The following is a 14,339-nucleotide window of genomic DNA, read 5'->3' on the forward strand; positions in this document are numbered from 1 at the left end:
GACAATTAGTGGCAGAGACAAGATTTCAACCCAGATCTTGTCTCCCGAACCATCGCTCCAACCAGCAGTCTAGGCTTCTATTCCTTATTGAAAGTGAAATCTCAGGGCTCCTGGGTGGCTCAGTCGGTTAGGCATCCAACTCTTGGTTTCACCTCAGATCATGATCTTGGGATCAGAAGATGGAGCCCCAGGGCAACCTGGATGGCTCAGCAGTTTAGTGCCACCTTCAGCCCAGGGTCTGATCCTGGAGACCTGGGATCGAGTCCCTGCATGGAGCCTGCTTCTTCCTCTGAATGTGTGTGTCTCTGCCTCTCTCTCTCTCTCGCTCCCTCTCTCTCTCTCTCTGGTCTCTCATGAATAAATAAAATCTTTTAAAAATTTTTAAAAATTAAAGAATAAGATAGAGCCCCACGTCAGGCTCCACACTTACCGCAGAGTCTGCTTGAGATTCTTTGCCCTTCCTCCTGCTTGATCCCTCTATCAAATATATAAATAAAATCTAAAAAAAATAAAAAGTGAAATCTCTTCCCTGAATACCAAAGTTCGATGGCCTCAAGGAAACCCAATTAAACCAATGTTAGACTAAGATTCCTTCCTAATTATACAAGGGAAAATGTACCTTGAGTTATTTCACTCTTCCCAGCTAAATAACTTGAATATGTTTGAGCTTTTTTTGGATGCTTCAGGACCATTCCCATGTTCATTATTGAGGGTGCTGTGAAACAGTGGTGCCCTTAGGCGTCACTATGCTGGGACTAGGGTGCACCAGACAACCCCTGTACCAGCAGCCCTGGCCTGTGGGCATGTACAGTGCCAATCCACCCTCATCCCATGCCTAGTTAGAGCTCCTAGTTCTTGCTGCTGTCAACATGCTCATCTCTAGCAGGCCTTTTGATTTTGTTATCTCCAATCTTTTACGGACTATGATACTCATAAAAGATGTAGTAGTCCTTCCTGCTGCGTACCAATTAGGTCTGGCTCTTTGCTTTCTAGGCACACGTTAAGGTGCAATTCCCTGGTCTTCTTTAAAGTTAGGCATAGCCATGTGATTTGCCTTAGCTGATGAAATATGAACGCAAGTGACATGTGCCATTTGGGAACCATACCCCCTGACCACCATCTTTCACACAATCAAAATGATCGTGCAAACACTATATTCAGATAGAGTTTCCAAAAGCCTGGGTCCCTGAGTGACTGACTGTGAGGCACACAGTTCCCCACACACACACGCTGGCCATGTGGCATGAATGAGAAATCATTTTGTTCTGTTAAGCCACTTAAGTCTTAATGGGTTTTTGTTAATGCAACCTAATCCAAGCTAACCGGATCAATACATCAGATCATCAGATCTCTCTCTCTCTCTCTCTAAGATTTTATTTTATTTATTTATTTTAAATTTTTATTTATTTATGATAGTCACACACAGAGAGAGAGAGAGGCAGAGACACAGGCAGAGGGAGAAGCAGGCTCCATGCACCGGGAGCCCGATGTGGGATTCGATCCCGGGTCTCCAGGATCGCGCCCTGGGCCAAAGGCAGGCGCCAAACCGCTGCGCCACCCAGGGATCCCTCTAAGATTTTATTTTTAAGTAATTTCTACATCCAATATAGGGCTCAAACTCACAACCCAGAGATCAAGAGTCACATGCTCCACTGACTCAGCCAGCCAGGCAACCCTCATCAGATCTCTTAGTAAGGAATTCTCTCACATAAGTAACTTTCTTTACAGACTTTATGATCAACATTTTGTTTACACACAGAATTTTTTTTTTTTGCATCCATCTTGGTTCAAAGCTATGTTCAGTATAAAACAAACCTGTCAAGAACCTACTATGTACAAAACACTATGCAAGATGATGAAGAAGACCTGAGTCTATGTCTCAGAAAAATCTGTCTTATGTTGACAACTGTGCCAAAAAGGCAGACTCTAGTGTTATAACAGTCTAAAGGAAAGACAAGTCCCATCTAGACAGGAAGAAAAGTACAGGAAAGTCTCACGAAGGAAGTTCCATATCACATGGCCCTGAAACATGGGTAAGAACCAACAATTAAAGATTCAAGGGGGTCATTTAAGATAGAAAAAGCAACATAAGCAAAGGTATGGAACACAAACAGCAAAGCACAAAAAGCAAATAGTTCTACTGACCTGGAAAAAAAAAATCATAAAACCTAAGGGGATGAAAAGCAATGAGCTTACCCATAGTGTCTGTGCCAGGCTGGTCTGAGCTTAATTCAACAGACAGTGGGGAACTGTTAAAAGTCTTGACTGGGGAAGGGAGACATCTGGAAGTGATAGAGGTACACAGAATAGATGGGAGGAAAGGAAAAAAAAAAATTGGGGGGGGGGGTTCCCACAATAATTCAACAGAATGGTATCGATGATCCAATATAAACCTGAATACAGTAGAAATGGAAAGAAGCAAATGCAGGAGTCCATCAGCAAGGCCCTACAGCCAAGTGAACACAAAGGGTGAGAAGGAAGGCAAGAGGTGCTGATCCCTGGGCAGCCGCCAAGGATGGTCAGTCCATGCAGCTGAGATTAATCAGAAAAACGACAAGAACAAATAAAGTGCTACTGTATATTTTTCTAATGGCTAGCTGAAGTAAATGCTACCACCTGCCCGAGACAAAGTACTTTGTCCAAAGTACAAAGACATGCAACCCACCCACCTTTTTTTTAACCTCTCAGTTTCTCTAACAAGAACCCAGAGGAATCACTCATGAGCATTTCGGGTTGTCCCCTGCCCCACTGGCCATCCTCACTTTCTCATTTCTTCCCTTCTTCATCCCCCAGGCTTACCGAGTCACTGCTCAAGGCAAGCCTCAGCTTCCCTGTGAACCCTTCCTCTAACACCTGGGTTTCTCCTTTCCCCAGATCCTCATGCCTACTGTCGAGGAATCCTAGAGGCAAGATCATCGGTTATCAGATTCCTGTGTGCCCTTTAGTCCCACAGCTATCTCCTGGGCTCATCAGAACAGGACTCTTAGGTTACGGGTCTTCCGTTGCCCACACTCTTCACTGCCTTGCACACAGTATGTATTCATTAGGCACTTTATTGATGATCCTAAGCCAGTCACTCTAAGAACATGCCTGTCTTATTCCCTCTTTAATAATCTACTTTTATTAAACCACGACTACACATTCAGACACGCAAAACCGCGAGACTCATCATTTCATACTTCAAGATGTCCTTGGGTAAAGAATCTTTCATCTCAGGATGAGACGCCTTAAGAGATGATCTGAAAACACCCATTTGGTCATACGTGTTGGTGTGCCAGCTTCCTTTCAATCCTTGTGACTTGCAGGTAAACCAGACGGCTCCACGATCATCGTTCCAAGGTGACTGTGACTCTGAAACAACCTCATGTTCCACGAGGACACGTTTAATTTCAGGAACCTAGTAAGTGCTTGTGTTCTACCTTCAACCGGCTACACTACAGACAACTCAAACCCTGACCACAGAAAAGTTCCCAGGTTTTGTTTTGTTTTGTTTTGTTTTGTTTTACCAAATAACAGCCGCTTTGGTTGGCCTGTCTCTCTCTCCCAATTAAGTACTAGGATTTAGTTCACGCGTCTCACTCTTTCCTCGGGAGGGAAACGCAAACAGAAATGAAGTGGACTGAGGCATCCTAAAAATGAGCAGCGGTAAAGAAGAAATCCCAAATATTCGTGGGACAGCATCCTCCCCAAACCTGCTCTCATCACGGAGGTGCCTCCCCTTGCAAGCAAGACCCCGGAATCAACAGTGGGGATGGGGGGGGGGCCGGGGGGGGCCGGAGGGAGGGGAGCGGGAGGCCAAGCGTGCGGGCCCCAGCGACCGGACCCGAGCGCGCGGCTGCCTGAGCGGCGAGCAGGGCGGCCGCGCGCTGCGACTCCCGCTCCGCCGGCGGAGGCCCGGCCGGCCCTGCTGGGCGCCAGGTGCGCAGCGCGCGGGGTCCCGCAGCCGGCTGCAGGCGCCCTCCCCGGGCCCGGCCGCAGCGGCCCCTCCGGGCTGAGGGCTGAGGTCGCCGGGGCCGGGCCCCAGGGCTCGGGGCAGCTGGGCCGTGCCCACCCCCCCCCCCCCGTCCCCGGCGCGGGCGGGGCGGCCCCCGTTAGCCGCGCGCACCGCGGGCCTTACCGCAGCGGAGACGGAGGCAGCGGGGAGGCGGCGCCCGGGCCGGCGCGGGCGGGGAGGCGGAGGCCGGGGCGCGGGCGGCCGCCACAGCCGCGGGGGACCCCGGCGGGCGCCCACGACGCGGTGGGCTGCACGGGCGCCGCCATGGTGGGGACGCAGCGGCGGGCGGAGCGCGACCACCAATCCCGCTCTCCGCCTCGGCGCCCTCGCCGGGGGTCGGGCGGCGCCGGCCAATCGGGGCGCGGGGGGCGGGCGGGGCGCCGCGCTGACCAATGGGGAGCGGCGCTGCGGGCCGTGGGCGGGCGCAGGCTCGCGGAGGCCCAATCGGCGCGGGACCCGGGCCGCGGGGCTGCGGGGCTGCGAGTGGGCTCGGCCGCCGGCAGCAACCCCCTCCCCCGCCTCTCGCCCCGCAGGAGCCCCGCGGCCGCGACCCAGCCCCTCGGGACACGTGTCCTCGCCGGCGACGGCCCCCCGGGGCCCAGGGCTTGGGGGGAGCTCCACGGGCTGGGCGACCCGGCCCGACCCTGCGGCGGCCGAGGGCACGGGGTTCCCTGCTACCGGGGGGACGGACACGTCTAGCGCGGACTCAGGACCCCCGCCCTGTGCAGCTCCCGAGGTCCCAGCTCCCTCCCACCCTTCGCTCCCGCAGCTGAGCCAATAGCAGGGACGGGGCTGCGAGCCTCGGTTGCCCACCCGGGGTACCACCTTAGCGGCCGCAGTTTGTCCCCTACAAAAACCCATCCCTGCAGTCGGCTTCCAAGGCCTGGGCATGACCGCACGGGCAGGCAGGCGGTGAGGACGGACGCAAACCGACGGCCTGTTCCGTGGGATGCAAGCAAATCTCATCGCCTCTTTAAACTTCGGTTTCCCCAGTTATTACTTGGCCAAAATGCAAAGGGCGGTATTTCTAGAAAAAGCCGGCTGTTAAGAACTCTGCTGGAGTTAGACCAGGCACCTCATCCCTGCAGGGCTTTCAGCAAGGACCAGGATGGTGGGGTCCATCAGAGGAGTAGGGCCTGGGACCCTGCCAAGTCTGGAGAAGCAGTCCTGCTTATCAAGGAAATGCGCTCCCAGGGCTCAACAATCCATTAAGCCTGGTCGCATCTCCCAAATGAACTCTTGGATGCTGGACAAAAAAAGTCAACTTCCTTTTCTTGGCCCCAGGGAGGAGAAAAGTATCTTTGAAACCTGCCGCTTCTCTCTTTCTCCTACAATCAGACACCAGGTAGCAGCCACCTCCAAAGCCCCGGGATACAAAGAAGCATTGAGTTGCTGAAATGACCAAGCCTCTCTAGCACCTGGACAGGGCCATGAAACAAGTGTCCGGTCATCCAAGGGTCAGCTGGAGCAGCTGCCCAAGTCCTGCACCTAGTCACTGGCCCCTCCCTGCCCTGCTGCTGCTCTATCCTCAACCACCAATAGCCCAGGAACCCACCAGGCAAAGGGACAGATTTTCCCCAGGGAAGTTTCTCACCAACAACAGGCAGCTCACAGTAGCTTCAAGCCCCCACTGGATCCCACTGGGGTGTCGAGTCCCTTGCTCTTAAAGCATCTTTATGCTAGCCCCACAATTTGTACGAAACACAGATGATGGATGATGTGGACTTAGACCAGCTCCATGAAGATAGGAAGATAATGAAGTGAGAGCTCAAACCCAGTTTGACTGGGAGAGTGGTCCGGTCCTCAATCCCCTCCCTTCCTACCCTGGAAGACAAAGGAAGCAAAACAAAGAGCTCATAGCCACCAGTGCCTCTGCTCCCCAGGTCTCCCCCTGCCTGGTCTAACACACAGCCCACAGGACCAGGACTTGACAAGGAACCCATCGCTTTAGGACAGCTTCCTAGATCCTGCCCGAGTGGTGTTCTTAAAAGAGCTGGCCCTGCCCCAGAGCTTATAACTAGATCTACCCCCAGCCTGACCCTGGGCCATTCAGGCTCCGTGGGGCAGACACAGCAAATCCTCTGCTCAACACATTTTATTGCTAAGGACAAGGTGATGCACCAGTTTTCAAAATAATTTGGTTTATAGCGTTCATACGTAACAAAAAACAGGGAAGTATTATAAATCTGATTCTTGTATACACAAGGGTATAGGTGTGAAGCCCTCCAGTCCTGGGCCCAGGCAAACAAATTCATGAGGAGCAAAAACCTGTTTAACCCCTTCAGCGTTGCCCTCCAGTCCCAGTCCCACCCCCACCCCCAAATCAGCTCCCTCCCACCCCCAGACCAGGGGCATATCTAGACCTGCCCCCCAGTCTCCAGTGGCCCCAGTTCATCTTAACCCTCCCAGCCCCTGCATGATTGCAATTTTCTGTTGCCAGAATCACCCACCAGGCTCTGCCTGCTTCCATCATTAAGATCCCCCTTCAGGTGCTCCCCACCTGCACCCTAATACTGTGCCAGAGAGGTCCTGTGCCTAGAGTGATACGGGCACAGCCCCATGTTACCTCCTATCTTCTTCATCAAAATAGGACAAAGAGGTGGCATTAACTCCCTAATATCTCAACACTGCAGCTTCGCCAGCCCTGCCTTGAGCCCGTTCCAGGGACACAGATGCCATACTTATCTCCAGCCAACCCCCAGGAGCCTTTGCTCAGCTCAGCTGAGGGCCAAATTTCACATTCTGTTTGCCCTGGACAGGCAAAGAAGGAAGTAAAGGCCAAGGGCTGGCAGAAGCTGGTCCAGACCAAACATCCACACATGTGCACACGGACACACACACACACACACACACATATACACGCAGGCGCGCACGCACACACACACACATAAATACAAAAGGGGGGAGGAAGGAAGCACCAGCACCTCTGCCTAGTTGGTGCAGGTGATTGTTAGGAAGCTAAGTCCTAGGCCAGGAACAGGGCAACCAGCCCAGCCAGTACAGTCAACCCCGCTGCAGACTGGGGCCAGGGCAGCCCCAGCAGTTCAGTGCACAGCCCTTCAGCTGGGAGATCAGTGGCTGCTGCCACATGTCCAAGGAAGGCTGTCCTTTCACTACAGCGGAATGCGACAGGGATGGGGGTGTGAGAAGACAATGGGGTCAGTTATTCCATTCCTTTTCATTGTACAACTTCACTTTCAAAGCCTTCAGAGTTCCAAGGGTCTGCGCTGTGCTGTGGAACCCCACAGTGCTCTCGCCTTGATGGCTGGGCACCGGTTGGCCCCTGGAAGCACCTACTCCATGATGGCTCGGTATAGTGCAGGCTCGATGTAATCTTCCCGGTATCTTGAGTTGATCACTCGTTGCCGTTTCTTTTCCTGCTTAACTTCCTTCTCTGTGAAAATCTCGTTGAAGCGCATGTCTGAGGCTACAGACTGTAGAGGAAAAAGCAAGCCCAATGAGCACTTTGTGGCCAACCACCCCAGGGAAAGAACAAAAGGACACACCCTTGCCTTGTTCCCTCCCTCCCAGACCGGAACCATGAACACACAGAAAACACACTCACCAGTCTAGACTTGACTCTCTTGGGAAGCTCTTCATCCAGCGTGTACACGTCATCTCTCTTAACCACAAGCTGTGAGCCATCCTCAAACTCCACCTACCGAATAAACAAAGACCTTTGGCTAACAGATCCCTTTCTCCCTGGTCCACTGTGCACAGTGGCAATTTCCTGCCATCACAGGAAGGATCCAGAACACTGAATGAAGGACTGCCAAATCTGAAGCCACCTCTGGCAGACTAGACACAGAGCAGCCCCAAGCTCTTAAAAGGTTATTACTGACCGCCGAGCTCTCCCAAGAGCAAAGATTCCCCTCCAGCCTAAGAGGAAACATTTGAATTAATCAAGTGCTCCCCAGCCCCCGACAAAAACCTTTGGCTGGCTACCTGGTACATCTGGATGGGGTGGGAGGCCACAAATTTGGCTCCGTAGACTTGGCCATCTGTCCATCTCACTTGGACCACTTCTCCTTCAGCAGGAGGACCCAACTGGAGACAGTCCTGACTCTGAGGGAACAGTAAGGGAGAAGAGTGAAAGGAAGATCCCTCTGCGTGCAGGGGTTACCACCACCTACTTAGGGAAGAATGAACTGGGACAAATTCCTGCTCAGGCATACAGGCCAGGCAGGCTCTCCCTGGGCTGAAAGATACCCTAGTAGTTAGAGATCTGCCTGCTGAGTCCAAGTCAGCCCCATCTCTCTGCCCCTGTTGCTCTGAGGTGACAGAGCAAACATAGAGTAAATTTAATAAACATAGTGCCAAGATCAAGAATCCTTCTCACATTGCTTTAACCGTCCTGCTAAAGGTCAAGGGACAGGCCCTGTCCCAAGGAGACAGGAGACAATGACGAATTCTGAGTAACGTTAAAACATTATTAGCCTCTTTCTTTGTGCTGTATTTTTTCACCACCGGGAGCTTATAATTGAGGGAAAAGAGAAAAATGCCTGGTTTCACATAATAGTGTCTCTTGATGAAGCAGAAAAACTTAACTTGTCAAACCTCAGTCCTGGAGTATGCATGTGAGTACTTGGAGACGGACACTTCTACTGCAGGCTGAAGGAGGATGGTTGTCTTGAGGGAAAGCATTGTGGAACCGAGTTGTGAGCTGCTTTTTATCATGGAGCACTAGCTTTGTTTGAAAAACTGGCTGACAGACAAACTATGGTTATTCAGACTTGGGTTTTGGCAGACATCTTCTCGGAAATGAATGAAATAAGCTTGTCACTTCAAGGAAAATAAAAGACAGTACTGCCAATAAAAAAACTTCAGCCTTTAGAAAAATCTGAACGTCAGAAAAGTTGTATCACCACAATAAGCTTCAATAAGCTTGAAGCTTTGTCAAATTTAAACATATTTCTGAGGGCACCAGGCAGGCTCAGTTGGTGGAGTGTGTGACTCTTGATCTCAGGGTCGTGGGTTTGAACCCCAAGTTGGGTGTAAAGGTTATTTATAAATAAATAAAATCTTAGAAAAAAAAAAAAGATGTGCAGAAATGTAGAAAATGGCCTTTTCCCACTAATATTTTATTTTAAAAGTTATCTTTAAAAACCCAGATTATATTAATCTCCATTTTAATTCCAGTAAACATAGGCAGACATTACCCACAAAAAAACTCTATGAGGTCCTCAGTAATTTTTAGAAAACAGAGTCCTGAGATCATGGATCGAAGTTAGAGATAGCACCGCTTGCTTCTCAGAAGTGACAGAGACACCTAACATGAAGCATTTAGTACAGGGCCTGGTGTGCTAGAAAAGCTTAGTAAATTATACCTCTACTGCTGCCACAAACACTATTAATATCATCTTTACTATGACTCAAGTCTACCTTGTAATTAACGTTAGGTGCTTTTAGCAACTAGATTGCTAATACAGGATAAAGATGGGAACTACTGGATTCCTTAAGGCAGAAGTGGCTTCATCCACTACTTTGGTGCTTAGGAAAGGGCAGAGTGAGAGTAAGGGAAACTCAAACTAAGTCCTGAATACTGAGCCAGGAAACCTAGAAGTGGGTCCAGGCAGAGCTTCCAGTGTGTCAGGTGTCAATAACATAAGCAGGCCAGGGATGTCTCCAAGCAGTGTCTACTCAGCCCCAAAGCCTTCACCTGTAAAGAACCAAAAGCAAATTCCATACATCCACTAAGAGGGCATGACAGGAAAAGAAGGTGGATAATTCTTCCAAAATCACACAGCTACTAAGCAAAGGAGCTGGTATTGGCACACTGGTCGGATTCTACTGCACTAGAACACCTTTCATGGGTAGTTTGACTGAAATAGAAGCAGGCTTCAAAATATTGCAGAAGGGATCCCTGGGTGGCGCAGTGGTTTGGCGCCTGCCTTTGGCCCAGGGCGCGATCCTGGAGACCCGGGATCGAATCCCACGTCGGGCTCCCGGTGCATGGAGCCTGCTTCTCCCTCTGCCTGTGTCTCTGCCTGTTTCTCTCTCTCTGTATGACTATCACAAATAAATAAAAATTAAAAAAAAAAAAATTTACAAAATATTGCAGAAAACACGGATTCCGGGCACCTGGATGGCTCAGTGGTTAAGCACCTGCCTTTGGCTCAGTTCGTGATCCTGGGGCCCTGGAATCGAGTCCTGCATCAAGCGCCCCACAGGGAGCCTGCTTCTCCCTCTGCCTATGTTTGTGTCTCTGTGTGTCTCTAATGAATAAATAAATAAAATCAAGGAAAAAGAAAAGAAAACACGGATTCCTGTGAGCGTCTAGGGGAAGCAGGGTAGCCTAGCAGCACGCAGTTTTCTTCACAAAGAAACACCAGTACAAAATGCTTCTTTATGTTCAGGGAAAGCCTGATGGGACTGTGGGCCCAGCTAGAAATGGCAGGCAGGCCCACAGTCAGTCTGCCAGCCAGCCCCAGAAACACCCCCATCCCAAACTGCCCAAGAAGCTCCTTGCAGACATTACCACTATGTCCTCAGGATAGAGATTGTCACTGAAGGAACCATCATCAAAGTTGACTTCATAGAAGGTCTCAGTGGTGAGCCTGACCACCTCACACTGGTAGAAGCGCCCGTTCTTGTGCTTGCTAATGACCTTCTGGCCTGCAGTGATGCTCTGCAAGGCCCCCTTGGCACGCTGGAAAAAAATAGAGGCTTGGGTTACTCCCACATGATTTGACAAGCCTGAAAAATGTGGACCAAGACCAACTGGTTTTCCTTTCCCAGGGAAAGACGATGGAAATGGAAAATCAAGAAAGACTAGGGGGTGGGAGCTGAACAAGGTATTTCCAGGTACTCAAATCCCAGCAGGGAGGCTACAAGAAACCAGCAGCATGTTTCCCTTCATAAATGTAGCACCTCAGGATCCCTGGGTGGTGCAGCGGTGTAACGCTTGCCTTTGGCCCAGGGCGCGATCCTGGAGACCCAGGATCGAATCCCACGTCGGGCTCCCGGAGCATGGAGCCTGCTTCTCCTTCTGCCTATGTCTCTGCCTCTCTCTCTCTCTGTGATGACTATCATAAATAAATAAAAATTAAAAAAAAAAAAAATGTAGCACCTCCCTAGTTCCCAGTCCACAGTGGGTCCTTCTACCATACTATCTCCCAGAATAGACTCTTGTGACTTCCCTATTGTTGCCAGGAACTGACCAAATAGCACCTACGAATGCATACAGCTTAGATACACATCAAGGAAGACACTCAGTGGGGGCTCTGAGCCCAGGGCCCCAAACAATGCACCATGCTAATCTCAGCACTAGCTCTACACTCAGGGCTAAAGCACAAAGATTGAAGATCCCTGAATGTCCTTAGCCGCATGTGACCAGGAGCTCCCATTCTAAGGGCCCTATAGTCTCTGAGACACTCACACCACCCTCTCATCCTGAACTTACCCCTGATGCAAATGGATCACAGAGCATCTGGTGGCACTAGATCCAACCACTCCTCCCCAAGTTCCCCCAAGCATTGTACTCTGTCACGCTGGCCCCCTTACTGTCCCCTGAACATGTGTGCCAAACACATTCCCCACCTCAGAGTCTTTGCCCTGCTGTTCCCTCTACCTGAAATGCTATTCCTCAGTCATCTGCACACTGGCCCCCTCACATCCAAATGTCAACCTATTGACACTTCCTTAATATTCCTCTTCCATTCCCCTTATCCTGCTACATTTTCATCCACCGCCTCTCTGGCCGTCTGACATACCGTACATTTACACGTTTCAATGGGTTTTCCAACTGCATGGAGCAAAAGGACAGGCACGGTTGGGTCTGGGTCACTGGTATACTCCCAATGCCTAAACCTGAGCCTAAGATGTAATAGGTGCTTAGTAAGTATTTGAAGAGATTATGAAAGAAATACTCAACAGTACCCCATGTTCTCACAGGGTCAGCAGCCTACAGCTGCCAATTTAAGGATCTGGAGTGCTAGGGATGCCTGGGTGGCTCAGTGGTTTAGCACCTGCCTTTGGCCCAGGGCATGATCCTGGAGTCCAAGGATCAGGTCCTGGGATTGGGTCCCATGTCGGGCTCCCTGTGAGGAGCCTGCTTCTCCCTCTGCCTGTGTCTCTGCATCTCTCATGAATAAACAGATAAATAAAATCTTTAAAAAAAAAAAAAAAAGGATCTGGAGTGCTGAGGACAATCCCCGTAGTACTGGCCTGGCTCCATAAGCAAACTCCTGCTTCCCTGATCCTTGGGGCTCAGCACTACACCTCACGCACCGCCCCTCCAGTCTCTTTCTCACAAAGACTTTCCCCTCTTCCTGAGCTCCTAACCCACCTGCCCACCTGTCATGCTTAGTCAAAAATCTTTATGAAAAAGAAGAATCCAGTCAGCCAACAAGCCCTATGCCACAATCTCCAATGGTAATGACAGGTGTGCTCCTCTAGAGGAGCCCTCTATTGTGTTCTTCACTACCATATTCATCATCTTTATAAGCATCTCTCCTATTTGACTCTAACTCCCCCAACTAGAGTCTGGCTTCTGACCAGAAGACCCCATGGCAACTCCTCAGTGTGGGCACCAATGAGCACTATGCCAGACCTGCCGGCCCCAGAGCACACAACCTCCTGATCCCCCTCCAGTGGCTTCCATCTGTACTTTTTCAGCTACTTTTGCTGGCTTCTGCTCTGCCATCTGCTCCTTATATTAGGAATCTCCAGAGTCCAGTTTCTAATGGCAACTGGATTGAACTACCCTGTTAAAGACTGCTAAGATCCAAATCTTCACCCTCATAGTTAAAGCAGCCTCCTTTAGAAGCTCAGAGTGCTCCAGCAATCACCTCAATGTCAAATGTCCTATCCTCTTCACTTCTCCCCCTCCCCACCTGGGAACCAGCCCTACTCTGAATCAATTCCGGCCAGTTAATAGCATCATCGAATTTGCATCCCTTCCATCTTTCAGGGGAAGAACATGAGCCGTCTTAAATAGACTCTCCCTTACACTTTCCCCATGTTAATCTCTAAGGCGATCAACAATCCTTGTCAATTCCACCCGTCATAGGAGCCCATGGTTAGATGTGACCCCCAAAGCTCTACCTCCCTCTATGTTCTCACTTCAGACCTCACTTTAATCCCAAACTAACTAGTCCCCCTGCCTTAAATTTCAATTTCGAGCCTTTGAATCCACCACTAGAGTAACTGTTAAGAAATATGGCTCAAAATCAATTTTTGAAAAGTTCTCATCTAGTGGGAGAGAGATCAAATTCCTAAATGGGGCAGTCCAGGGCCTTAACCGCCTGGCGCCACTCATCTTTCAGTACCTACCATATTCCCACAACCAGCCTCACATGCGCCTTCTCCTGAGCCTTGCTCGTTCTGCTTCTGAAGCCCTGAATGCCCTCCCTCTCACAATTGCTACTTATTGTTTAAGTCCCAATTCAACTGCCACCTTCTACCCAAACCCTTTCATAACTTGTCTAGCTAAGATGACATGTAATTTTCTCCAAGCTTCACTATTTAGAGAAGCACAAAAGTCAACTGTATGGTGGTTAACAGTTAACTCTTCCGAGCACTCTCTACCAGCTGACACTATCTGCAGAGCTCCTGCTACATCCTAGACACCGTGTTAGGGAAGAGGGGCACTCATGTTAATAAGCTAGGGCCCCCTCAGGGATGGGTGGCAAACAAGTAAACAGATAATCACAAAGAATCGACCACAAGCAGTTTGATGCTGATTAGGAGGTATAAGGCAGGGAGCAGAGATGGATGAGGGCCACCTCTTCATCCCTTCCACATTGGCACTCTCCATAAAGCAGGACTCTGGAAAGAATACTTGCTGACACAATAAATGGATAGCCTGCAGAGAAAATGACCCTAGAAACTGTCAAGAGGATTCTAGAATGGCATCCTCCCTCACCTCCAGATTAGGGATCTTGTGTCGAAAGCAGGTAATGAAGACAACAAAAGGCCAGTCATCGGGCTGCATCATCACCCCAGCAGCCTGGGCACAGCTCACATGGAAGGCAGTTGGGCAACGGCCGTGAGAACACTGCACACAGCAACCAGCGGTTCTTTTCCTCCGCTTCTTGCAGAAGACACATTTCTACAACACAAGGGAAGCAAGCCAGTGATTCCAGCAGCTACCACTGCAGTCTCCTCCACTCTTCCCCTGCCCAAATGCACACAGCCAAACCAGCAACCTTCTTCCTGAAACAAAAGGGTACATACACCTCTTTCAACCTCCTATCTGAATACATGTGTCCTCAGTAAGTAGTTTTAACCATATGGTGCCTCACAAACCTTGAACAAAACCAAGGGTAAAAGATGACCACTGGGCCTCAAAAACGTTATGTTCTCCTCCACCCAGAGACGTGTAAATGGGGCAATGACATAGAGA

General features: G+C 50.2%; 2 protein-coding genes across 18 annotated transcripts in view; both read right to left on the minus strand.

Annotated features, from left to right (window-relative positions):
• Window positions 1-4,309, minus strand: part of ST3GAL3 (ST3 beta-galactoside alpha-2,3-sialyltransferase 3) — a 198,327-nt gene extending 194,018 nt beyond the window's left edge. For 4 of the 7 annotated variants that reach the window (XM_072724231.1, XM_072724228.1, XM_072724234.1 and 1 more), the window contains exon 1: window positions 4,118-4,257. The gene's annotated coding sequence lies outside the window, so the exon portion shown is untranslated. Of the gene's footprint in view, window positions 1-4,117 lie in introns of all 7 variants that reach the window. The other 3 variants (XM_072724229.1, XM_072724227.1, XM_072724232.1) reach the window with 1 other exon arrangement.
• A 1,762-nt stretch (window positions 4,310-6,071) lies between these two features.
• KDM4A (lysine demethylase 4A) overlaps window positions 6,072-14,339 on the minus strand; it is a 48,434-nt gene continuing 40,166 nt past the window's right edge. For all 11 annotated transcript variants that reach the window (XM_025992032.2, XM_072724222.1, XM_025992031.2 and 8 more), the window contains exons 18-22: window positions 13,860-14,045; window positions 10,473-10,643; window positions 7,940-8,059; window positions 7,560-7,652; window positions 6,072-7,428 (exon numbers count right to left, since the gene is read on the minus strand). In XM_025992032.2, the coding sequence (XP_025847817.1) occupies window positions 7,288-7,428; window positions 7,560-7,652; window positions 7,940-8,059; window positions 10,473-10,643; window positions 13,860-14,045 (711 nt within the window). In that variant the 3' untranslated portion in view covers window positions 6,072-7,287. The remainder of the gene's footprint in view (window positions 7,429-7,559; window positions 7,653-7,939; window positions 8,060-10,472; window positions 10,644-13,859; window positions 14,046-14,339) is intronic.

The sequence above is a fragment of the Vulpes vulpes genome, chromosome 10, assembly GCF_048418805.1.
Source record: "Vulpes vulpes isolate BD-2025 chromosome 10, VulVul3, whole genome shotgun sequence".
In the NCBI taxonomy this organism is placed as follows: domain Eukaryota; kingdom Metazoa; phylum Chordata; class Mammalia; order Carnivora; family Canidae; genus Vulpes; species Vulpes vulpes.